Raw genomic sequence first — 27357 nt, forward strand, 5'->3', positions numbered from 1 at the left:
AGAAGTAACCTTCAACCTCAAGAGACACAAGTATCAAGATACACCTTTGGAGATGATGATTTGAATGAATTGGGGTGATGACCTTTATCTGAATGAGATAAGAATTAGCTAAATTCATGGAGGATAGGTCTATCAATGGCTATTAGCTAAGATGGTCAGGGATGCAACTCCATGCTCTGGGAGACCCTGAGCTTCTCACTGCCAAATGCTGGAACTCTATATTCAGGGTAAATAGACCTAATCCCCTGAGATGGGATATTAGATGGATGGGATCTGAGTTAACCAGGAAAGAATTTTCTGTAGTATTTGGCTGGTGAATCTTGCCCATATTTGGGGTCGGGAAGGAATTTTCCTCCAGGGCAGATTGGAGAGGCCCTGGAGGGTTTTTGCCTTCCTCTGTAGCATGGGGCACGGGTCACTTGAGGGAGGATTCTCTGCTCCTTGAAGTCTTTAAACCACGATTTGAGGATTTCAATAGCTCAGACATAGGTGAGGTTTTTCGTAGGAGTGGGTGGGTGAGATTCTGTGGCCTGCGCTGTGCAGGAGGTCGGACTAGATGATCAGAATGGTCCCTTCTGACCTTAGTATCTATGAATCTATGACTGGACAACAGGGGATGGGTCACTGAAGATTGTCCTGTTCTATTCCTTCCCTTTGAAACAACTAGCATTGACCACTCCCAGAAGACAGGATACTGGGACAGGTGGCCCATTGGTCTGACCCAATATGGCCCTTCTTATGTTCTTATTTTAAGAGTCAATAATATTTTCCCTTCTTTTTATGAGTTTGTTGAATAGAAGGAAAAGATTGAAGTTCTATGAAATAGCTCCTCCTCATGACAAAGATCCAGACACTGGCAAAGGTCATGGCTCATCGGTCTAAGTCAGAAGTTCCCAAACTATTTTTGCTGCATACCAATGTTCCCTCTAATTTTTTATATCCATGTGTGGAATGAATTTTGTTACCTGTACCAATATGGAGGTGATGTGTGGCGGGGTGGGGCCGAGGTGTTCGGAGTGTGGGAGGGAGCTCAAGGCTGGGTCAGAGGATTAGGGTGCGGTGGGGGAGTAAGGGCTCTGGGGTGGAGCTGTGGATGAGGGGTTCAGGGTGCGGAAGGGGGCTCAGGGCTGGGGCAGAGGGTTGGAGTGCAGGCAGCTGAGGGCTCTGGCTGGGGGTGCGGATTCTGGGGTGGGGCCCAGGATAAGAGGTTTGGGGTGCAGGCTGCCCTGGGGACAAAGGACTCCCCTCAGGCCTCTCTCACCACAGCAGCCTGGGGCCAGGGGAGAGGCACCTCTCCCTGCCTGTGCGGCATTTGATAGCCTGCCGCATGGCCATGCAGCTTAATGGGAACTTAACTCTCCAAAGTGGAGCATGCAGCTATCTCCCATGTGTGCTCCCCACTTCTAAAAAAACCCCAGTGTTTTTGCAGAAAACAGGAGAATTTTATTTTTTCAGCTAACATAAAGGGGAGAGGGCTTTGTAATATGTGGTGAGAGATGTGCAAGGGGGGTGGGAGGGATGACTGCCCCAGGGTGGATCCTCCTTGATATCTTACATTTGACAAGCCCCTGTCATTCCCAACCTTAGGAGCCCAGCCAAGAGTCTACTGGGAGGATGAGGGAGGTGTATCAGACCTGCCTCAGGCTGGGATTTTCAGACACCAACTCCCCACCCCCATCCAATCTCACAAAAAAGGGGCCTGGGCCACAGCTCCCTCCCCAGTCACCAGGTCCCTGGATATCTACTGCTGAGCAGGGGGGTTGGGGGGCAGTGCTTTAGCCCCGTCAGGCCATAGCACTGGAGGCACCAATGACTCAGGGAAGCATTAAAAAACCTGGCCAGGCCCTTCACGTGAGTTCCTGCAAAAGGGGCAACCCAGAGCTGCTGCCTCCTCCTGACAAGGCCAAGAATGTCCCAAAGATCAGAAGTGTTTCCATTCCCCCACATCCCACAGCAACGGGGGAAGGGCCACATGTGCCCTGTCACAGGGGGAGGGGAGGATACCATATTTTAAGTTCTCAAATAGAGGACACTGCCAGGAGAGAGGGACAGTGCAGGGGTGGGGTGGGTACAGTTACTATCGCAATACCATACTATGCCATCCTTACTTGTGCGCTGCCCAGTTTCGAAGGCAGAGCCACCGCCAGCAGCAGTAGAGAAGTACGTGTAGATATACTATACCTTGCCACCCCTACTTCTGTGCGTTGCAGAGTGCCAGTGCTACCTTCAGAGCTGGGCTCTCAGCCAGCAGCAACTGCTCACCTGCCCAGCTCTGAAGGCAAGGAAAAAGGATGAGCAAGGAAAAATCATGGACATTGGTTCGTATTTTGAAAATCAACGGTTTAAGTAAAGACAGTCTCCCACAAAGACGCAAATGGAACCACAAAATAATAGGACTAGACTGGAAAGAGGTGGTTCTGTCTTGTCCATCCCACCACATGGAGGGATGAAGGAAAAGAAGAAGGTTGCTGCTAGACTTCCTTTGTTTCTGGAACATGGGTTTGGTGTCTGACTTCTGAAAGGACTGATGTTGGTGTATAAGCCTTTGGGGGTCAATAGCTGATTAGAAATCTACACCCAGAGAAATAAGGCTTATTCCTCTAAATGAGGAGAGACAGGATTTGAGACATCAAGAGGAGACAGCAGGAAAAAAAATGATTCCTCACCTTCTCATAAATGATGTTGTTCAAGATGTGTCGTTCATGTCCATTTCAATCAGGTGTGTGCACGCCAGCCAGAAGATTTTTCCCTTAGCAGCGTCCGTAGGGTCGGCCTGGGTGTCCCCTGGAGTCGCGCCTTCATGTTGCCTAATATAGGGCCCTGCTGACCCGCCACCCCCTTAGTTCTTTCTTGCTGGCTGCTCCGACAGAGGGGTAGGAGGATGGGTATTGGAATGGACGTGAACAACACATCTCGAAGAACAACAGTTACGAGAAGGTGAATAATCATTTTTTCTTCGAGTGCTTGTTCATGTCCATTTTAATCAGGTGACTCACAAGCCTAAGTTCAGGAGGTGGGGTCGGAGTCATCCACTGATTGGAGCACTGCTCATCCGAAGGCCGCATAGTCTCTGGCCTGCTGCGTGATCACATAGTGCGTGTGTACAGAGGACCACGTTGCTGCCCTGCAGATTTCCTGGGTGGGAACCTGTGCCAGGAATGCTGCTGAGAAGGCCTGAACCCTGGTGGAGTGCGTGGTGATAGAGGGAGCGGGCACCTACACCAAGTCGTAGCACTCCCGAATGCATGACGTGATCCACGACAAGATACATTCCAATGAGACAGAGAGACCTTTCACTCTGTCTGCCACCGCCATGAATAACTGGATGGACTTTTGGAACAGTGTCGTTCTCTCGATATAGAAGGCTAGCGCTCTGCAGACATCCAATGAGTGAAGCCTCTCCTCCCTGACGCTTGAACGGGGCTTATGGTAGAAAACAAGGAGGAAGATGTCCTGGTTGATGTGAAACTGGGTGACAACCTTGGGAGAAAAGCTGGGTGAGATCTGAGCTGAACCTTGTCCTTATGGAATACTGTGTAAGGGGGCTCTGATGTAAAGGCCCTGAGCTCAGACACTCTCCTAGCTGAGGTTATCACCACCAGAAACGCCAGCTTGCATGAGAGATAAAGCAGGGAGCACATTGCCAATGGCTCAAATGTTAGTCCCATAAGTCTGGAAAGGACCAGACTGAGGTCCCAAGATGGGATAGGCTGTCGTACTTGCAAGGATAGTCTGTTAAGACCTTTAAGGAAATGGCTGACAATTGGATTCGCGAAGACTGAGCAGCCCTCTGCACCCGGATGGAAGGCGGAGATGGCAGCCAAGTGAACCCTTATTGACAACATGGACAATCTCAGCTGCTTAAGATGGAGGAGGAAGTCCAGTATAAATGCAACAGAGGTGAGCGTCGGAGACTGAAGATGCTGCTCCAACCAGATTGAGAAACTCTTCCACTTGGCCAGGTACGGCGTCCTTGTGAAAAGGCGAAGAGAACTTGTCTGACTTGATCAGAGCAGGACAGCTCCACGGCATTCAGCCATGGAGCGTCCATGCTGTGAGGTGGACGACTCAAGGTTTAGATGTCGGAGGCAGCCATGATCCAGCATTATTAGGTCCAGGATGAGTGGTAGGGTGACTGGAGTTGCCACGGACATTTCCAGGAGTGATGTGTACCAGTGCTGGCGTAGTCAGGCCGGAGCTATCAATATCACCAGGGCTCGCCTGCAAATTTTGAGGAGCACCTTGTGAATGAGAGGAATCGGTGGGAACGTGTATAGGAGGCGGCCATGGAAGTAGCAAGGCATCCACGATGGAGCCTGGGCTATGACTCAGGAAGGAGCAGAATAGTTGACACTTCCTGTTGCGTTGCAATGGCGAACAGGTCTATTTGGAAAAGCCCCAGTGTCGGAAGATTGAGCTCACTATGTCTGGCCGGAGGGACCACTTGTGGCCGTGAAAAGTCCTGCTGAGACGGTCCGCCAGCTCGTTCTGTATCCCAGGAAGGTAGGATGCCTCCAGGTGTATCGAGTGCTCTACACAGAAGTCCCATAGCTTGAGGGCTTCCTGGCACAGAGGAGAGGAGCATGCACCCCTGTTTGTTGAGATAGAACACTGCCCTAGCGTTGTCCTTGAGGACTGATACACATTTCCCTGATATACAGACTCTGAAAGTCTGGCACACCACTCTCAGTTCTTTGACACTGATATGCAGAACAAGGTCCAGCGGCCTTGTGTCCTGAGGTCTCCCACATGTGTCCCCCATCCCAAAGTGTCTGTCACTAATAAGAAGGATGGCTGGGGGCTGTGAACGGGACCCCTGCACATATTACCTGTGGGTCAAGCCACCACAGGAGGGAGTCTAGTATCAGGGGAGGCAGGGTTATGATACTGTCCAAAGTATTCCCGAACTGGTCGATATATTGATGCTAGCCATGACTGACATGGGCAAAGCCTGAGTCTGGCATGCTGTACTATGTAGGTATAAGCTGCCATGTGTCCTAGAAACTTCAGGCAATTCCTGAGGCCCCGTATGATGTTGCCCAGTGACCGAAACCTGGCTTCTGGGAAGTATGCCCTGGCTCGAGTCAAGTCTAGCACTGCCCCTATAAGCTCAATTCTCTGTACAGGGGACAGCATCGATTGAGCCTCATTTAGGAGGAGACCCAGTTCATTGAAAGCCCTTCTTATGAGGCCAACCCGTGCCTCCACTTGAGATCTGAAGCGGCCCTTGATCAGCCAGTCATTGAGGTACAGGGACACCTCTACCTGCTGCTTGCACAGGAACGCCACCAAGACCATCTTGCGCTTGGCGAACACCCGAGATGCTGCCAACAGGCCAAATGGTAGGACAGTAAACTGATAGTGGCTGTTCACCACAAACCTGAGGTATTTTCTGTAGGATGGAATTATTGCTATGTGAAAATATGCATCCTTCAAGTCGAGGGCGGCATACCACTCTCCTGAATCCAATGAGGGGATAATGGAGGACGAAGAGACCATGGAGAACTTGAGTTTTGACGAACTTGTTGATTTCTCACAGATCCAGGATGGCTCTGGCTTTCGGTATTAGGAAATAATGGGAGTAGAAGCCCTTACCTCATTGCTCCTGAGGAACCTCTTCCACTGCCCCAACAGAGAGGAGCGAATGCACCTCCTATATAAGGAGTTGCTTGTGAGAGGAGTTCCTGAAGAGGGACGGGGAAGGGGGATGGAAGAGCACAGAATTGGATAGTATATCCCCTCTCTACCGTGCGGAGCACCCAGCATCCAAGGTGATACGGGAACATGCACGGTAGAAAGGGGATAGTCGGGACGAGAAAGTAAGTAGGGTTGGATCCAGTTCCAGAACTGGTGTACCATCCTCCACCACACCCTCAAAAGGCTATTCTGCGGCCGGGTGGTGGCGTGGGCTGGTCCGAGCCCTGGCTGAGGAGGGGTTCTACCTTCTTCTACCACTCCTATTCCTCCTATGAGGAGCGTCCTGGCAGTTCTGAACTTGGTAGAACCTAGAGGGAGGCTGCAGCAGGAAACGTCTATGTTGAGTGACGGGGCTATGGAGCCCTAAAGATCTGAAAGTGGCCCTTGAATCCTTCAGACAATGGAGTCTTTTATCCGTGTTATCGGAAAAAAGGGCCATACCCTTGAAGGGGAGATCCTGGATTGTTTGTTGGACCTTATGGGGCAGATCAGAGACCTGCAACTAGGAACTCCTCCTCATTGCAACCCCTGTGGCCATTGTACATGAGGCTGCATCTGTGGTGTCTAATGCTGCCTGTAGGGACGCGGGAGATCAGTTTTCCCTCCTCCACTAATGCTGAGAACTCTGTGGGAGAGTCCTGCAGCAGCAGCTCCGCAAACTTGGCCATCGCAGCACAGGTGTTGAGTGCGTATCTGCTCACCATGGCCTGTTGATTTGAAATGCGGAGCTATAGTCCCCCAGTGCAATAGACCTTCCTGCTGAAAAGGTCTAGTCTTTTGGCATCCCTATCCTTAGGGGAGGGGCCCTGATAGCCCTGGCGCTCTCGCTGATTGGCTGCATCAACCACCAGAAAGACAGAGGGTGCACAAACGTTCATATCCCTGAGAAGGGACTAAGTACTGCCTCTCATTCCTCTTGGCCGTAGGGGCCAGAGATACAGGGGTCTGCCATAAGGTTTTTGTCATCTCTGAAATCATCTTTTATTAAAGCTTATAGAGACAGAGTCAGGAGGGTGCGAAGGTATCGACAACTGGGTCAGATTCCTCCACCACCTACTCCGCCTGTATGCCCAGGTTCTGGGCAACGTGACGTAAAAGTTGTTGGAGGACCCAGTTATCCTCCAGAGCAGGGGCCATCGACGTCCCCACCACAGCTTCATCGGGGGAGGAGAGGCCTAGCAGCGGGCCCTGCTCACTCCCTTCAGCGCCTCAGGGGTCTCGCGGTGTTGCTGAGCCCCCACGTGCCATGGCCACCGGGAGCAGAAACATCGGTGCCGAAGCAGGTGATGCCGAAGTTATTGATTCCAGCGGCGCTGATATAGTCAACACCTGTGGCACTGAGGATGCAGCTGTCAGTGGGCGGGGGGGGCGGGTGTCGGTGCTGGAGCTGCAGGAGACAACAGTGGTATCGGCGGTGCTGCTGCCGGCAGTGCCTGCGGGGACACAAAGGACCCTGAGGACACGGACGCAAAACTGGACCTTGAGCCTTGGATCTGTCCCTAGCTCTGGTGATATGTCCAGGGTGACCAAAAGGGCCACTCTGTCGAGGATTGCCACTGTGGAAGCCAAGGTGCCGGATAGGGCAGGTGGTCACAGCAGGATCTGGACCTCCTGGTCCTATCGGAGCGATAGGATTCCACCTCCAACTCCAAGATCTCTGTAGGAGGACCATGGAGGAGCGGTACTCTGTGCTGCCAGAGACCGGTGCCAAGAAGTCAGGGACTGGTGCACTCCTCTGCATGGGCAGGCCATGCCAGGCAGAGGTGCGCCAGAGATGGGGATCTGCATGCCATCATCGCTGGTTTGCTCCTTGATTGGAACTGGGGCTGCATGGTCACCGGCGACTTGTCTCTCCTCTGCAGGGAGAACGGCATCATGAGACAAATGAGGTCCCTGGCTGCCTTGAATGCCTCTGGCATCGAGGAGAGCTGGAGGTGACCACCATGGCGATCCAGGGAGGGTTCGGACTCAACTGTACCCCAGACGGGGCAGGAGTCAACGATACCGTGGAAGGCTGGAGAGTCGAGGTGGTCTGGCTCAAAATGCGTTTCGATGCCACAGGTCCCTTGGTCTTTGGAGGGGGAGAGCGACCCCTATCCAGCCGCTGCTTCTTCTGTGGCACCGGGGACTGAGAACGGTGCTGGTCCGAGAAGGTTGTTTATGTGTGGAGCCATGGTGGTGTTGGGAGTCCTTAGGGTCCTTCCTCGGCATCGGCTCGCACACCATCAGCACTGGAGCACTGTGGACCGACGAGGAAGTGCTCGGTGTGGGTTCTGCCGACTCCAAGTTGGATTGCGGTCGGAGTGCCACTTCCATTTGCAGGATTTTCAGCTTTTGATCCCAGTGTTTAAGGATCCTAGGATGAAATCCCTTGCAGATTCTGCACTTGTCCTTCTGGTGGCTCTCCCCGAGGCACCGTAGACAGAAAAAGTGTGGGTCACTCTTTGGCATAAACTTGCCACAGTCCTCGCAGAGTTGGAATCTTGGGGACTGGGGCATACTCCAGAAGCAGGGGAAACCCTCAAGAAATCCTAAAAACTACAACGACTAACTATGACTAACTCACTCACTCATTCTTTTAAACTATGAAAACTGAAGTGGACACTGTCGAAAGCACTTGCAATGCAAGAGTGATAGTTGTTCCAGCTAGCTGTCACTGGCAGTAAGAAGGAACTAAAGGGGTGGTGGGTCGGCAAGGCCCTATATTAGGTGCCCTGAAGGTGCGACTACAAGGGGTGCCCACACCGACCCTACCGACACTGCTGAAGGAAAAATCTTCCAACCGGCATGCATGCAGCGCTTGCACACCTGATTGCAATGGACATGAACAAGCACTCAAAGAAGAACAAAATTTTCTTTTTCGGAAACCTACTTCAGAACAGAGTCTAGAATATCTGCAAAACCTTATGCAGAGCTGTAAGCCTGGACTTGAGAAAAAATCCTCCTGAACGCCTCTCCTCTCCCACCTCCCCTCCAACATATCTAAACTCTGGTCTACACTTAAAATTTACATTGACCTAGCTATGTCACTCAAGGAGGTGAAACATTCACATTCCTAAGCACTGTAGTTAACTGATCCAACCCACGGTATAGACACAGCTAGGTCGACAGAAGAATTCTGTACTGGAAAAGAGGACAGAGGCATTAGAGGAGACACATACCATCTCCAGCATCTTAACAAAATGTTGCACTGCCATGGTCTTTTTTGGATTTACCTACCTTCACAAAAAACAGGAATCTCCAACTTGGCCCTCAACCAGTGAGATTTAAGGATCTGAACACAATGGGACAAGTAATTTCACTCTTTGGGCATACCCATTTAGACCTTCTATAGACATGTGAAAGGAAGCACAGAGTTACATTTTATGCCAGAGTCCAGTTTACTCTGAATTTCATCTGGGAGGAAGTCTAAGAGGACAAAATCACATTTGAGTGTCAGTCTTGCAAAAAGGTCCCAGAAGACCACCAAAGAGGGCAAGGAGCCCTGTACTGCCCAGGGCACAACTTTTGTAGGTAACTTTCTAGGAGTGAATCTATAAGGACCCTGGGAAAGAAGGGGAAGGAAGATGCCTAAACTCTGTTAAATCAGGCAATAGTCCCTGTCTTCAAGGTTTTTCCTGCAGCTCGAAAAAGAGGCCTTGGGGACAGCAACAATCTGTGTAGATAACTACCTCAGTATCTCTCTCTGCCCCCAGAACGGCTGGCAGGGGTGCACAGCAGACACATCAGTCCTGCAACAGAGGACTGGAAAGCATTCCCACATTCTAGACACTTCCTCTACTTTCTTTTTTAGGGAAAAAAGAGAAGAAGAAAGGGTGGTTGGATGGTTCTGAATTAATTGGCTCATCCACAGAGTATTCTAAGCAGAGGGTGGAAATCACAAATAAAAATGCTGAAAAACAAAAAAAAGACTGTAAAAATAATGGTGCTTTCGATAAAGATGCTTGCAGATTCTGCAAGAAGCAGTGGAGACCAGCGATACCTCAGGAAAAGATACTATCCCCCAAACTCTAGTCTCATTGTCATTTGGCATCACCTGCCCAAATGACATTGAGAAACACCATATGCTAGGGTGCACACAGGTGAAAATCAAGTAACAAATTTTAAAAAAATATCTTGCATGTCTTCACTGACCTGGCTGTTCAGGACATATCTATATTGATTTTTTAATCATTGTTAAGAAGCTTTTTTAAGTAAGTTGTGATTTTTGTGTTTGTTTTTATAAAGATAACTAGGGCAATTGTAACCAAATTGTCAGTCAGCCTCTGATTATACAATTCTGAAAGTTGCTGGAGCAGTAAGTAGTAGATCCAAGACACATTTCAATTCAGAATGTAAGGTTTTTTATTTAGTTGTTTGGCTTCTCTTGGCATTCAGTATCTTTACTGTAACAGACATCACCAAGTTTTATTTACACCAATTGAATTACCGTACATAATTTACAATACATAGCCAAAAAACAGCACTGTGTCTTCCTTACAACCAGCAACAGTGAGTTACTATTTCTATGAAGTCGTTCCAGAAACATATCAGCTAACAAGTTTCACCCAGTCTGGTTTCATACTCTGTTCCATCTAAATATAGCTGTCAATTCTGTTTTACATAACACCTGTTAACATGTGAACAGTCCCTCACAGAGACTAAAAAATTACTTACTATAAAATCACACTGATAACATGGTCTAAGGAAAAAAAAACAGTTGATCCACTAAGTCATCCATAACACAACTAGAGCAAAATGAACAACAGACTGCAAGACCATTCATTCCCTATCAAATTATTGCTTTTGTGAAATTTTATTGAACCCATATTTCTAATATATACAATCTTTAAACTTACCAATGAAGCTAAAGATTTATTTTAATCTGGTAGTAGAGTTCTCTCAAGATAATACAATTCACATATACACACTCACATCTCTTTACAGGAAGCTATTTTCCTCTACTGTTTCAATTACAGCCTAAGGCTGTTGAGGGAGTCAACAAGCCTGTGGACAAGGGGGATCCAGTGGATAAAGCATACTTAGATTTTCAGAAAGCCATTGACAAGGTCCCTCACCAAAGGCTCTTAAGCAAAGTAAACTGTCATGGGATAAGAAGGAAGGTCCTCTCATGGATCAGAACCTGGTTAAAAGACAGGAAATGAAGGATAGGAATAAATGGTCCGTTTTCAGAACGAAGAGAGGTAAATAGCAGTGTCCCCCAGGGGTCTGTACTGGACCAGTATAGTTCAACATATTCATAAATGATCTGGAAAAAGGGGTAACCAGTGAGGTGGCAAAATTTGCAGAGGACACAAAACTATTCAAGATAGGTCAAGTCCAAAGCAGTTACAAAGGAATCTCACAAAACTGGATAACTGGGCAACAAAATGGAAGATGAAATCAATGTTGATAAATGAAAAGTAATGCACACTGGAAAACAATCCCAACTATACATATAAAATGATGGGGTCTAAATTAACAGTTACCACTTAAGAAAGAGATCTTGGGAGTCATTGTGGATACAGTAACTCCTCACTTAACCTCGTCCCGGTTAACATTGTTACGTTGCTGATCAGTTAGAGAACATGCTCATTTAAAGTTGCGCAATGCTCCCTTATAACTTTGTTTGGTAGCTGCCTGCTTTGTCCACTGCTTGCAGAAAAAGCAGCCCGTTGGAGCTAGCTGGTGGGGGTTTGGAACCAGGGTGGACCGGCAGCCCCTATCAGCTCCCCTGAGTTCCCTGCTATCAATTGCCAGCAGTTCAGCTGTCCCTCCCCCCCCCACTGACATGTACTACTCTACTCTCTGCCTTGGAGCTGCTCCTGGGAGCCTCCTGCTTGCTGTGCAGAGCGGGGAGAAAGAAGGGGTGCTAACATCAGGGTGTCCCCCTGCCCAGGTACCCCATCTCCACATGACAGGGCTCAGGATGGAGGGAGCTTGCTGGCAGCAGCTGCTGTCTCAACTTGCTGATCTACTTAAAAAGACAGTGTATTTAGAGTGGGATCAGGGAACTTAAAGGGGCAATGGAGTATCTCCCCCCCCCCCCCACACACACACACTGTGTCTCTGTCTCTTTCTGCCATGCTGTGTCTCCTCCATCCATTTGTGCTGCCTTGTAGAATGTGAGGCTATATTAACAACGTGTTAACCATTGAGGGCTCAGATGAGTGATAGTTCATCATTTAGCAGTAAGGTATTCCCTGGGAAATATCCCACTCTATTCCACCCTGACTCCACCACCTCAACCAAACTTCACAATCATAATTGCTGTGTACAGTATTAAATTGTTTAAAACTTATACTATGTATGTGTGTGTGTGCGCATGTGCATACATACCTCTCTATACCTCTAGCTATCTTGAAAGAGCGAGCGTCAGTCTTTTGTCTGGGGAAAAAAATTTCCCTGGAACCTAATCCCCCACCTTTACATTAATTCTTATGGGGAAATTGGATTCACTTAGCATTGTTTCATTTAAAGTAGCATTTTTCAGGAACTACAACGTTAAGCAAGGAATTACTGTAGTTCTCTGAAAAATCCACGCAATGTGCAGTGACAGTCAAAAAAGTTAACAATGTTGGGAATTATCAGGAAAGGGATAGATAATGAGACAGAAAATATCATATTGCCTCTATATAAATCTATGTACTCCCACACCTTGAATATTGCATGCAAGTCTGGTCACCCCATCTCAAAAAAAGATGTATTGAAATTGGAAAAGGTACAGAAAAGGGCAACAAAAATTATTAGGAGGATGAAACAGCTTCCGTATGAGTAGAGATTAATAGGACTGGTACTTTTAATCTTGGAAAAGAGAAAACTAAGTGGGGATATGATAGAGGTCTATAAAATCATGACTGGTGTGGAGAAAGTAAATAAGAAAGTGGTATTTACTCCTTCTCAAAGCACAAGAACTAGGAGGTCACCAAATGAAATCAATAGGCAGCAAGTTTAAAACAAACAGAAGGAAGTATTTCTTCACACAATGCACAGTCAACCTGTGGAACTCTTTGCCTGAGGACATTGTGAAGGCCAAGACTATAACAGGGTTCAAAAAAGAACTAGATAAATTCATGGAGACCAGGCGCATCAAAGGTTATTAGCCAGGAAGGGCAGGGACGGGGCCCCTAGCCTCTGTTTGCCAGAAGCTGGGAATGGATGACAGAGGATGGATTACTCAATGGATTACCTTTTCTGTTCATTCCCTCTGAAGCATTTGACACTGGCCACTATCGGAAGACCGGATACTAGACTAGATAGACCATTGGTCTAACCCAGTATGGCCGTTCTTATGTAGGGCTCTGATATTGCAAACATTTAAGCTTTAAACATGCTTTAAACATGTACGCAATTGTCTGTAGGTACAGGGCCTAGGTATAAAATTTGCTTTTACACAAAAGAGGAGCTTTTGAGTATGAGCCCCTTAAAGCACACAGACAATTTTGAGATCTGCATAGCCAGTAACGCTTGTATGTAGTATTAAAACTGTTCTACCTCTCAAGTTAAGTAACAGACCATTATGTGTATTCATTTAAATGCATCTTAGAACTGATCAAAATTACTTTCTTTCATTTACCTTCCAAGACCCAAGTTCAAGGTTCTGCACTTTCCTTGCAACAGCAGAAGGAAACATGGAGAGCAATTCTGAATTCTCATCTTGGCAAGTGAAGGAGGAACTGTGGTTAAAATTGCAGCTAAATATGTATAGTTAAATACGCAGAAAGATACTGGAAGAAATTATTGAATTATTTTGCCAAATTACTTTTCCAACAGATGTCTGAAGTTAAAGCCTCCCGTTTCTATCTTGTGTTTTGGATACTTCTGTTTGTTCTAGAAATGCCCAATACACCTCCTCTCCCTGATTTGGTGGTCTATAGTATGCACCCTTACCATGATGTTGCCCCTATTTGTTTTCTCCAAATATCTTTACCCAGAGACTTCCACCTGGTCTGCCTCTCATCTCCTTCTGGACCTCAGAACAAATGTATATATTCTTGACATATAGTGCAACATTTCCTCCCTTTTACCCCTCCTGTCTTTCCTGAACAAGCTATAGCCCTCTACACCAATATTCCAGTCATGAGACTTATCCCGCCAAGTCTTTGTGATGCCAATTAAGTCATAATTTATTTTATATACTAATAATTCCAGTTCATTCCCCATACTCCCTGCATTTGTATACGGACATCTAAGATGCCGAGCAGATTCCACCACCGATTTCCCTTTTGTTGCACCTATGACCCTTCTCTTCAACCTTCCCTTCCACCCATGTTATCCCCCCCCCAATCGTGTGTTTTCTCACTCTGCCAGTGAAGAATTATTTAAATCACACATTCAAATCAAATTATGTAGGTTCCAAGGCTGCATGCTCCATAATGTATGGCATGTGTAAGAGCTCACAAAATTGGTAGCCGATTGCTTGTGTTAGGCATGAATGAAAACAGCAAAAAAAATGGCAAGTCCCTCTCTCTTATTCCATCTGTGATAGTGTTATGATGTCAAAAATGTACCTCAAGACACCATTTAGATTCTTAGAATGTTTGTACTCATGATGTGGTTAATACAGGAAACGGGCCAGTAAAAGCTACTTTTCTTAGAACGTGCAATGATTACATGGCACAATCTAAGAAATTGAACAGGGTCTACGGTATCATTTGGACATTTTCAAGAAGGCTTTGTCAATGCCACCTATCTTTCAGGTATTTCCAAAAGGAGCTCAAGAGTTCTGGTGGCTTCTCTGCAACATGCCTATCTTTGAAAACTCATTTTAAAGATGATGCTTAGAGGTGCACGCTGTAAGGAACTCAATTAGAGGGCACACTTCCTAAAAGAATCAGAATAGGCATTCCTGGACACTTCCATATTCTTTTTAAAAGGAAATTTCTGTAGAAAGAAGTGTATAGCATGAATCTTATTTTATCTTATTCAAATATCGGATTGGCTTGTTTCCTTACCTATTCCTCTAGGAATCATAACCCATATTGCCTCAACTCATCTACATTCTTTTATCTTGTATAGCTTACACTTTTTCTTAAATACTTGTATTTTCAATTATTTTCTAAGAAGTTACATTTATATTTAATAAAAAATAGTAACTAAAGGAAATGTAATGTGAAACAACTGTTAGTGTAACATTAAGGCAAAGGATTCAGACAAAATAGGTGCACACAATTCCAGAAGTGATGAATTTGTTTAAAATCTTCCCAGCAGACTTACACACAGCCACAGTTCTCCAAAATGATGTCACAAGTACCAATGATTCATCTCGAGTGTTCCTGATAGCACGACTTCCTAAACTTTTTAAAAATTGTTCGAATGTCCCTCAGCTCAATTAGTGAGGGCATTCAGAACAACCTAAGTAAATACTTCCTAATTTTGCTTTCCATTTCAAAATCACAAAACACACAAAATCAGTCAACAAGCCAGTTTTTCCTAGCAACAAAATATTTTGTTCACCATGTTAACTCTTTTGCATCTCTACAATCGAAAAAGAGTTTTGTTTTTATTTTAAAATTATGAAAATTGCTAATATGGCATGGAAGATTCTTTTGTGATTTTGACTTCAATTCATATTTGAAAGTACTGTGTATGACTACTGGGTGTAGCAAAATTCAAGTTCAATGCTAATTCAGTGCAACTACTCTCCTGAGCAAAGATCAGTAACACTACTAAATTATATCTGACAGTTTTACGATGTGTAATCAGCGCACTGTTTTCCCCCAGTGTCTAAACTGTTGCAAGGCTACCAAACTCATTTTACTTAAGTCCTTGAAGGGGACCCAGACCAAGTGTGCTTTCAATATACCAAACAGTCATCTGATTTTTCAAAGATTTGTATAAGCCTATGCCCCTCCAAATATTTCCAAAGAAACAAGCACTCTGTGACTTTCCTTCTCAAGTTACAATGAATCAAAAGACAACTGCAGAGAGTTCTTGCCTTCTCCTCTACTCAACTGCACTAGCATATATCCAAACAATTTATCCTGAAGCAAACAGTTCATTTTTTAGATTAAAACAGAGAGTCATTTTCCAAGACAGGTCATTTAAACACATATGCATACTTGTTAGACAGAAAAAGCCAGCTCTGAATTTCCAAAAGTTCTGAAAAGTTGTACTGAAGCACAAACTTTCCCCTTCCAAAAAAAAAAAAAAAAAAAAAAAGTATATACTTGAGCAATAGGTGTAAGTATAATTATGAAACCTTCTTCTGGTTTCAAAGTTTCATGCAGTTCTTACTAAGCTGATTTATTTTTAACCAGAGAAAGAACGTATTTTAATCGTACCGTGAAATGTACTGTGATGTTCCAAGGAAGGGCTGTATTTGATGCATGAAGGTCAAATAGCAATCCAATCGGAAAATGCCTAAAAAATGAGGGGGGGGGGGAGGAAGAGTATATTAAATGCACACAAGTTTTACATTTAGAATTACATATAACAGAAAATATACTTCCAGTTCCCAACTTCAAAACTGCCAGTTATTCCCCACCTTTTTCATCAGCATTAAGCACGCTCAAAGCCCTGTACAAGGAGAGATGATTGACTTGGCTTAGTCGCTGGCAGAGTCGGGACTAGAACTCAACAGTTTCTAACTACAAGTTTTATACTCAATCTTACACAATATCATATTAACTCTGGACATGACTCCCTATCCCACCTCCCGGCTTACAGCCGAAGGGAATGATTGTAAACAGGCAGCAGAACTAAAGGCATGTTGGCAGGTAGGTTGAGTGAGGCAAGGCCAGGCAGGATTTGTGCCATTTTTTAACCCCATTACTGTAAAACTAGTCAGAATAAAATAAAAGGAAAATGTATAGGGAAACTGGGATTTAAGGTTTACGAACAACACAGACTGCACCCTTTAAGTGTTCACTTTCTACCTTGAAGTAAAAAATGTAGAGAAAATTTACTATGTCATAAAAGCTGGCCTTTTGCAATAAACTACAGGCCTGGTCAAGAAAAAATATTGTATTTTAAACCTTTCCCAAATATTTACTTCATAAAACTTTTCTACAAATCTTTTTGTACAGAAATCTAAAAACGACCATCTTGTTAAATTTCAGAGTAGCAGCCGTGTTAGTCTGTATTTGCAAAAAGAAAAGGAGTACTTGTGGCACCTTAGAGACCAACAAATTTATTTGAGCATAAGCTTTCGTGAGCTACATATAACAGGTGCATCCGATGAAGTGAGCTGTAGCTCACGAAAGCTTATGCTCTAATAAATTTGTTAGTCTCCAAGGTGCCACAAGTACTCCATCTTGTTAAATGTCTCTCTTAATGAAATATGACAAATGCTTAGTACTCAGTAGAATTTTCTCTTGGACTTGGCATATCATGCTCAATTCTCTTATACCTTCAAAGACCTTAGAAATTAGTATTTTTGGAAACATGACAAAGTAAAACTGTTCTCTTAGGCCCTGATCCTTCATATATTTATGCATGTGCTTAACTTCAGACATTAAGTAGTCCCTCTGAATTGGGATTGCTCACAGTACATACAGTCAAAAACATGTATTTAAGACTTTCCAAGACGGGGGCCTTAAAGAGGACGGATTGAAGGAGAAGAAAACATCATTTCTAGATATACCAGAACATTTTCGTAACAGCTGAAAATATATATAAAAACAGTCTAGTGCTTCAGCACCATCTGCTGGCTAGTTAGCCCAAAAGCTAAGACAAGTTTAGAGATATAAAATGTGAGAGATAATATCTTTTATTGGTTCAACTTCTGTTGGTGAAAGAGAGAAACTTTTGAGCTTACATAGAATTCTTCAAGTCTGGGATCTTGGACCAACACAGCTCCAATAACACTGCATTTGAGACATGTATAGTAGGTTAAAAATTCTGATAGAAGTGTGATTTTTTTTAAGTTGATATTCTTTTGAGTTTAGCTATTTAAAATTTCCTAACATTAGTTAGAAAGGGAGAAAGAATAAGAGAGTGGCTCCATGATTGCTTTTTGATGGTAGAAAATGAGAACAAAGGATGGATACAGAGCAGGACTTTTAAAAAATATGAATCCATTATTAATGCACATGTTTTTATTGCTAAGGGTTCTTAACTTGTAGAAGTTCTGTGGCGTGCAGTCCTGGCACATGAGTCCTACAATAAAAAGACCTGCAAAGGCAAGTCATGGAAAAATATTTTATTTAGTCCACCAGTCAAAGTAAGTGCAGACTTCCTTTAAGAATTACACTACTACAGAGGGAACATATTGCATGACATCTATACAAATAGAGATACCAACTAATACAAAAATAAACTTCTTGGTATACCTCTGCTACCTTTTCCCTTTGGTCTCCTTACTTCAGAGAGTACGAAATAAATTCACATGCTTAAGAAAAATAAGTGTTCTTCAACAACTGCTTCCAGCGCATGTCCTTAGCTGGATCCTTTTATGAGGAAGTATTCATGTCACTTTGTTCCCACCACAGTACTTCTGAGGCTAATTCTGCAGACAGAATCTCCACCAGAGAAATCACTTGCTAAGCAGAAACATGAATCCCCATTAAAATTAAAATGCTATGACTAGAATATCGCAATCTTCAGAGCTACAAACAAGATGGTTTCTTCTTCTAAAATTCTGAAGCAGCACTAATGTGCACGCACTAGCATTTAACTCCAAGCCATCACAGACTTAAAATAATGCCACAAGACTGCATTCCACTCATTTTCAGAACTTCTAACCTGAAGTGTATTAGGAGTCAGGAACACCTATGGTATTGAGCAGCACCTGCAGAGAGACCTTTTATAGTTCTTTCAAACAAAAGATGTTTCTAAGCCGAGGTAGACAGAGTGGGCATGAACACACCAACAGAAGGGGGGGGGGGGAAAGAGGATTTGTTTGTTAGCAGAGTTACTAACTAGTTAGCAGAGGGGACAGTTACATTCTCCATCCCATTCACACAGTACTGAACTTCTAGGGAAGTGCTGTGACACAGGAGCACTGTTTCTAAAGCATGCTTTTGTATAGGACACTACAAACAAAAAAGCATGTTGGGGCGTGTAAGCACAGATCATTGAACCTATAGAGCTCAGGGGAGAAATAAAAAAAAAAAAAATACAAAATTTTGAATTTTTTTTTTTTTAAAGTAAGCAAGTACCAAAGAAATGGGCAGAAAGTCAGACAACATGACTGTGCAAACTACTTAAGGGAGGTTTCCTGTTCAGAATATACTGTTTGATTGCCAGAGTCAGCCTGAACTGGATTTTGAGCCAGGGCAGACAGGTCTTGTGGGCGAAAATAAAAAAGGAAAAGATTCCAAGAGGCCACAGTTCTCTTTATAAGCTGCTGGAGCAATTCTTAGTTTTGGCACGGCTTTAATCTATAAATGCATAGCAGTGACTTCACTTCCAGTCCTATCCATTAGTTGTTGCTATAGTATTACAGAGCAGGTGCTTGTAAGGTGTAAGTGTGCAGCTGCAGAACTCTATTTAAAGTTCATTATTATTTTCAAAAGACATAAGGCAACTAAGGAAAATTAACTGTCATCAACTTTACAATTTTTTTTTTGAAGCTCTGAAAAAGCATTGGGGAAGATGAAGTGTGTCAGCCAGAACAAGTAGGAGCACTGTTATTTTCATGCTAGAACTACTTTTCTGTGGTGATAAAATAAGACACGTGTAGCATATAAGTCACATAAAGGATAGAAAAGAATTCCCATGACACAATTTCTGGTAAAGGTGAAAGTTGAGAAAATGCAATGTATTTGAAGTCTACTAATTGTCATATTTTCTCCTCCATCAGTGGAAGTTTTGGGTGTATCAGAAATGAAGGATCAGGTCCTAGAGCATTAACATTTAGTAAAAGAAACTAGCTGTGGCCATCAGTTTAGGACTAAGATGTGGAACCAACTCAAAATATGCAAGATGGATACAGAGATAGAGGGTAGAGAGCATACATCTCTATTTTTGTTATGTTTCCGTTTCTCATTGTGTGTTCATAAAATAGAATGCAAAATTCCTACTTTAATCAGCAATACTTTAAAGATCACTACTTTGAGTGAGTTTCTGGGGGTTCACATTTATTAGCAATATATTTACATTCCACCAATGTGCAGAATATTGTACTAAAACTCTTGCAATGACTTTTTACGTAGCAGTTCCACTGCAGTTTTGTTTATATTTACTTTTAACTCATCAACATGCCATTATAAAAAGACATAATCGGCTTTAAAAAACCAACATTATAGTAAGTCAAAATTTCTAGTCAATTAACGGGTAAATTTTCTATAAATAGTGATCAGAGACTTCCCCCTCCCCACGGTTTGTTTTCTTTGCGCTTCAATACACCAGTTTTCAGGTAGACTGTGAACATTTAATTAAAATGTATCTTTTTTGAGGACTTTTAATACTGCTTGGTCAGTGAACTAGTGCATTAAGTCCTCTCAAAGCAATAGAGGAGAAAAAATAAATTTAAAAACAATTACCAAACTTACCCATTCTATTTGCATAATGTCCTAACGTTGCCAGACTATATCAACCTGCATTTGTTAAATACTGTTTAGCATTAACATTATATATTGTAATGGCACCTCCTGATAGTGCAAAAAAGGCTTACTATTTTTAATTTATATAAACACAGCTCTCAATACTTTGTTCATTTGAGTTCCCCCAACTCCATTATAATGCTACTGTTCCCTTAGCCTGCCACCTTCAAAAATCTAATACCAGCATAATCAGCTCGATCTCACCATTGTTTCTCTGCCATAAGGGCTCTCTCTTGCATGGTACCAGAAGAATCTATATTGATCCTTTTCCATTCATGTCATCTATTAAGCTATTGAAAGAGTTAACACACAAACGTGATCCATGCACCAAAGCCCAGATTTATTAACTTTTGGGCACACTACAGACTCCATTTTTCACCCCCCTCAGGCTTCTTAAAAGAGCGGAAGGTTAGAGGAGATAGTTTAGGACCAAAAGGGGGGTTAGTGGGTTACAGATTGTTGTAATAAGCCATAAATCCAATTGATCTATTCAGTCCATAATTTGTAGTATCTAGCAGAAAAATGAATATAAATTTAAATGCTTATTATAACAATTCATAACCCACTAATACCCTCTTTTTGTCCTATGACTGCAGAGATGTTAACAGGTCACTCTACCTTGAACCATCCCTTAAAGTATGAGCTAACTACTTATGCTAAACAATCTGTTCCACCTTGCATTTTGCTGTGACGCTGGGAATACCTTTCCCAGATCTCTCCGTGGCTCCAAAGCTTGTCTCTCTCACCAATAGAAGTTGGTCCAATAACTCACCTACCTCGTCTCTCTGAAAATTACCCAACATCTTAAATAAATGTGAGGATGCCTTGTAATTTTAGGTTCCCTGGTCTAGTAAGGTACCCATGGGCCATTCTGTAGTAATGTTACAAAGAAAGGCCACAAACTTCTCCATGCAATGGCTCTCACGTTGTCCATTCTCTTATCTCCCATGGGAAGCCAGAGTTCCATAATGCTTGGGAGCACCTCCCTATTGCTTCTGAAATCATGTTCCACACCTCGTCCCTCTCAGATTTTGGAAGGCACTTCAGATTCTTAAATCTTGGGTCGAATGCTGTAGCTAGCTTTAGAAATCTTACATTGATACTTTCTGTCGGGGTTCCTTCCCCATAGGGTACAGATGTGGGGACCCGCATGAAAGACCCCCTAAGCTTATTTACTTACTCTTTTTGCAATATTGAGACTCATTTTAGGACGATTTTAGGAGAAGGAGTTTTCTGACCTGATGCTTCTCTGCTTCCCCAGGGAACATAAAAACAAAGAGCACAAACAACGTCTTCTCCCCTCCCCCACAGATTTGAAAGTATTTTCTTTCCCCATTGGTCCTTTTGGTAAGGTGCCAACCAGGTTATTTGAGCTTCTTAACCCCTCACAGGTAAGGAGGAATTCTAAGCTACCCTTAGCTGTGTGGTTATGACACCACCTTTGCCTTTGTCAAATCTGCAGTGAAAGCGTTCTTAAAACAAACATGTGCTGGGTCATCATGCGACATTGCTATAACATGAAATATATGGCAGAATCCAGGTAAAACACAGAGCTAGAGAAATAGAATTCTCCCCTAAGGAGTTCGGTCACAAATTTAAATTAACACATTTTTTTAACAAGCGTCATCAGCATGGAAGCATGTCCTCTGGAATGGTGGCCGAAGCACGAAGGGACATACGAATCTTTTAGCGCATCTGGCATGTAAATATCTTGCAACACCAGCTACAAAAGTGCCATGCGAACACCTGTTCTCACTTTCAGCTGACACTGTAAATAAGAAGCAGGCAGCATTATTTCCCCTAAATGTAAACAAACTTGTTAGTCTGAGCGATTGGCTGAACAAGAAGTAGGAATGTATGGACTTGTAGGCTCTAAAGTTCTACATTGTTTTGGTTTTGAGTGCAGTTATGTAACAAACAAAAATCTATATTTCTAAATTCAACTTTCATGACAAAGATTGCACTACAGTACTTGTATTAGATGAACTGAAAAATACTGTTGTGTTTTTACAGTGTAAATCTTTGTAATAAAAAATATAAAGTGAGCACTGCACACTTCGCATTGGGTCAAAACTGAAATCAATATATGTGAAAAAGTAGAAAAACATACAAAAATATTTAATACATTTCAATTAATATTCTATTGTTTAACAGAGTGATTAAAAGCATTTAATTTTTTTAATCACAATTAATTTGAGTTAATCACAAGTTAACTGTGATTAATCGACAGCCCTAGTAACAATTTCAAGCAACACCTTTCATAGTAATTCATTAGCGTGAGAGTCACAAGACAAGTCATAGGAAATCATTAGCATGAGAGTCACTTGCAAGTCAGCAGTACAAAGCAAAGCAGAGTCCACTAGATGACATTTAGTTTTCACAGAGACCCCAGTGGCTAATATCAATATTTTTCTTCCCATCTACAACATATAGAAATGCATCTAAAAACATGTTAAAATCAGTTTGCCTTGTACAATGCTTGACTAAGAACAAATGCTATTTCTACTGAGATAGCACACACCATACATTTCAAATCACCCGCTTTAAAAACAGTTCCTTATTTATGGAAGAGAAGTATTATTCCATGAAAGATTATTGATTAGTAATGTTACTTTTTACAGTTCACAGTCAACAGCAGAAAGCAGAAAGGGAACTAGGTTCATGAAACAGTTGCCAAACACCACAAACTTGTTAGCTCCCCCATTTAGCCAGGAAAACAATTACTAGCCAGTTTATAAAGATGCATATAATATTTATAAAGTTGACACAATAGTGTGAATATTCCATGTATCCATAGCATGTCATATCTCAATATAACAGTCCTTGAATATTCCATGCTTCCAAAGCATCAGATCTGTCACAGCAAGCATTTAATTAAGTGTTCTACAGAGAGACAGAGTTTAAATACCACTCATCCCAAAACTAATTCAGAATTTTTGTAAATGGTAATATTGTGATGGGTCTCTCTGAGAAGATGCCATTGTACTAAAACTCCAGTCTTTACAGTAAGATGTGATTAGTTTATGATGCAAATGACAGCATGCTTAACTCAATCTTCTTATACAGTAGTTTTTAGTACTATACATGCAAAGTTTAATGATGCAAAGTTATATCAACTCACCATTTCAGCGGTGTGCCTTCATATTCAAACCATATCTCAGTAACATCTTCTTGTCTCATAACCTTCTGAAAGTGTTTTTTCACTTTGTCCGTTACCAGTGTCAAGTAGCTTATTCTAGGTAAAAGCAACTGAAAGGAAAGTTTGTACAAGCAGGTGTCATTTATTTTTTTGAAGTTTTAGAAATCTAATATACAGCCAAACATAGATACTATTTTTCAAAAACAGACAATATATGCAGTTGGTGTTTTGGGTTTTTTTTTTTTTTTTTTTTTTTTTAAAACATGCCATACTTTTAGACAGTAATAGTAATTTGCTTCTTAAACTCCAGTAAGTTAATACTATCAAATGATACATTCAAAACTTGATTTAAAATAAATAACTGGCTTCAGCACTTAAAATATTTTAACACAAAAAATAGTCTGTAAATTGTTTTTTTCTTCCTCACTCAATGCAGCTGGAGGGAGACGGAAGTAATTACTAAAAGGCAGAAATTACTCAGTGGTCAGGTCCAGTTGCATTTCTCATAACTGGACCCTTTTCTTTCAAACAGGTATAAAAATAGAGTATGCCATACCATTAAACAGGATAGATACATTTCTATAAAGAACTGCTTGAAAATAAAGATTCACTTGTGCTAAAAATTTTGATCAGATAAACATTTGATACTTTAAAAAATATGTAATATGAACTTTTCAAAATACTGTTCAATTCATATGAACAATGTCCTAGTGCACTGTGCATTCTCTGCATCTCGCAAGTTCCATCCTCTTCATATTTTATATTCACATGTGATCGCAACAATCCTGAGGGGTATTTTCCCCAGTCCTTAAAAATCCACTGACTGCCCCCTCAAAAATAGAAGGAAAAACTATCATTTTATAAAATGAAACAAAGACACTTTTTAAATATATTTATTTCTCAAACAGAAGAGGCACACTGTCCAAAACATAAAGTTTGCAACTCTAAGTATAAGACAAGAAAAATAATTGAATCCTCCATCAATTAATTAGTTACTCCTAACACTCTTACCTGTCCATACTTCTCATCTGAAACCTTTATACCTATTATTAAAAATTGTAATTATATTAAAGTAGCAAAAGAATATTTTAAACTAGTTTTCACATTTGACTGCACTTATATAGAATCAGTTTCAATGTTTCCTCACAAAGTCAGTAAGAGAGGAACTAACTGAAAAGGTCCTTAGACACATAAGGTGAGCAGAAAAGCCCTTATATAAAAATGTAGTTGTTTTTTTTTAAAATAGACTTCAAAATATGCTGTTTAAATGGTTGAATCAAAAGATTGGTTAACTTTAAAAAAAATTAAACCAAAATCAGAACAAGTTGACATGGAAGCCTTTTGTAAAAAAAAAAATAAAATAAAATAAAAAAAAATACTATTTAGCATTCCCACAAGATTTAAGGGTTTAATACTGCATTTCTAGAGCCTGTATTTGCATGAATCTCTTCCCACTTGGCTTAAGCATTTAACATTGGGAGAGACAAGTTAAAATAATCTTAAATTTTTTTAAATGTCATCACAATAAGTTTGGACAAGAAAATTGTGTGCCTGAACTGGTAAATTATGACAATTTTGCAAGGTTACTTAGCGTATTTCATTCAAAGGCCTCAAACAGCTTTACAGACTAATTCTAGTCAGTTCCTATGCTTGAGACGGGGGTCCAGACATTTGTGATTTAAAATATCAATTTTTATTTATCATGCATCTTTCTATTTCTGTATCACATGACCCTTGTTAGTTTTCTTTTGCAGCTAGATCCATGTGGGATATGTTTCTACATTACAGGTACACTGTTTCTACAGACCAATTTTCTTCTGCGTAGGGTGGGGCAACAAGGTGGCCAATAATGTTTGGCAAATCCTTCACAGAAGCCCTTTTAGCAGGGTTCTTGTGAGAGGGCATCAAACATTGCTTTCATCAAAATCTTGCTTAGCAATTCTACTGTAGTCCAAATTGTAATACCAATTAAGTATGGAATAGTATAATGTGGGAATATGATTTTGTTTCTGTTTTTTAAGTAACCAGACAGTATGATCACAAGTTAATTGGCATTTCATTGATGTTAGTAATTTTAGTCAAAATTTTCAAATGCAGGTGCCTAAAGTTAGGCACCTAAATCCATAGCTAGTCATCTAAGTAAAAATGGCCACATTTTCAGAGATCTCAAGCACCTACAGTTCACATTAGATCAATGGAAGCTGAAGATACTTAGCATATATGAAAATCAGGCCACTTACATTTAGGTGACTCACTGTGGATTTAGGTAAGTAACTTTAAAAGAAAAAAAAAAACATTTCAACCTTGGATGTTTAGTTTCTCTCAATTGAACTAATTCATTTATCTGTTCTTAGGATTTCAGAACTTTAGTAAAGCCTATAAATATTTTTCACAAATGCCTAGATCACCCTATAGGTTAAACCTTCTGAAAAGTAACTAACTTGTTTCTTCCCTTCCAATACCACACCAGTGCTAAGTTGGCGGGAGACATTTTCCTGCTGATACAGTTTCCGCCTCTTGTTGAGGTGGAGTAATTATGCCAACAGAAGAGCGCTTTCCCATTGGCATAGTGCGTCTTCACCAGACGCGTCACAGCGGCTCAGTTGCACCAACGTAGTGTGGTAATGTAGACTAGCCCTTAGTCTAAAGAAATATTATAAATATGTTCCATCTACTTCTAATAGGGTAACACTTCTTAGGACACATCCATTATTTTCCAGTGAAACCAGCAACCTTATTCACATACATTTAAAGGCATTCATTGCACAAACTGGACAGACATCACCATGCCCATGTATGCAACACAATTAATTTGAGGTTCAAGTGAAAAGTCCTGCCTACACCTTTTAAAGCACTCTCATTATTACAGTTCCATGAATGGTAATAATGGTGAGAGTTTTAGCACAGGCCTGACACCCCTTTCTTTTTTAAACTCACTGTGTCATCTAACTCTCCTTGGATCAAGTCTAGGTGGAATACTGTTAAGAACACCAACAACTACCTAGTCACCACCTATACTAAAACACCCACTCTTGCTTGCATTTAAAAAAAACAAACACACACAAAAAAAGATTCCCCACCTGAAGCATCAACAACAAAGAGCCTGAAAAAACCCAGATGTGATTGGGCTAGCCCTGCCTATCTTCATTGTACTTACATAATAAGGTTCAGCTTCCCTTTCAGTTATCTCATCCTGATACAGCATGAAGCAGGTTGGTATTCGTCCAAACCACACATCTCGAAGCACATCTTTGTCATCTGTCATTCTTCCAATGGGTACTGAAGGACATGTAGACTAAATTATTTCTTCAACCAGAACTATGCCACACCGCCAAAAGACAAAAAGCAAGATCAGCTTTTTCAAATAAAAGATACAAAATTTTACAGTACTCCCTTTACTATGTTCCTATGACACAAGGTAATAAGAACAGAGTTCTATTTATCAAGTTACCAAATTTATTAATTGCTACAAAAAAAAAGAAGAATTGGCTGAAATGGTTTACAGGTAATATGAATTAAATAGCAGAACATTAAAGAACAAAATATACAAAAGTTAACAAATTACTTAGCTGTCAGACATGTAGGAGATAGTGATGATCTGGAAGGGGCCTCGAGGTCATCTAATCCAGTCCCCTGCACTCATGGCAGGACTAAGTATTATCTAAACCATCCCTGACAGGTGTTTGCCTAACCTGCTCTTAAAAATCTCCAATGACGTAGATTCCACAACTTCCCTAGGCAATTTATTCCAGTACTTAACCATGCTGACAGTTAGGAAGTTTTTCCTAATGTCCAACCTAAACCGCCCTTGCGGCAATTTAAGCCCATTGATTCTTGTCCTATCCTCAGAGGTTAAGGACAATATTTTGTCTCCCCCTTTCCTCCCTCCCCCCATAACAACCTTTTATGTACTTGAAAACTGCTATCATAGCCCCTCTCAGTCTTCTCTTCTCCAAACTAAACAAACCCAATATTTTCAATCTTTCCTCATAGGTCATGTTTTCTAGACCTGAAATCATTTTTGTTGCCCCTCTCTGCACTTTCTCCAATTTGTCC

General features: G+C 42.0%; 1 protein-coding gene across 13 annotated transcripts in view; it reads right to left on the reverse strand.

Annotated features, from left to right (window-relative positions):
• The window catches only part of ATG5 (autophagy related 5), a 116660-nt gene that overhangs the window by 85516 nt on the left and 3787 nt on the right, over positions 1 to 27357 (reverse strand). For 10 of the 13 annotated variants that reach the window (XM_038393698.2, XM_038393701.2, XM_043510743.1 and 7 more), the window contains exons 2-4: positions 26459 to 26619; positions 23284 to 23411; positions 15960 to 16038 (exon numbers count right to left, since the gene is read on the reverse strand). In XM_038393698.2, the coding sequence (XP_038249626.1) occupies positions 15960 to 16038; positions 23284 to 23411; positions 26459 to 26566 (315 nt within the window). In that variant the 5' untranslated portion in view covers positions 26567 to 26619. The remainder of the gene's footprint in view (positions 1 to 15959; positions 16039 to 23283; positions 23412 to 26458; positions 26620 to 27357) is intronic. The other 3 variants (XM_038393699.2, XM_043510744.1, XM_038393702.2) reach the window with 1 other exon arrangement.

Source organism: Dermochelys coriacea, chromosome 3, assembly GCF_009764565.3.
Source record: "Dermochelys coriacea isolate rDerCor1 chromosome 3, rDerCor1.pri.v4, whole genome shotgun sequence".
Lineage (NCBI taxonomy): Eukaryota > Metazoa > Chordata > Testudines > Dermochelyidae > Dermochelys > Dermochelys coriacea.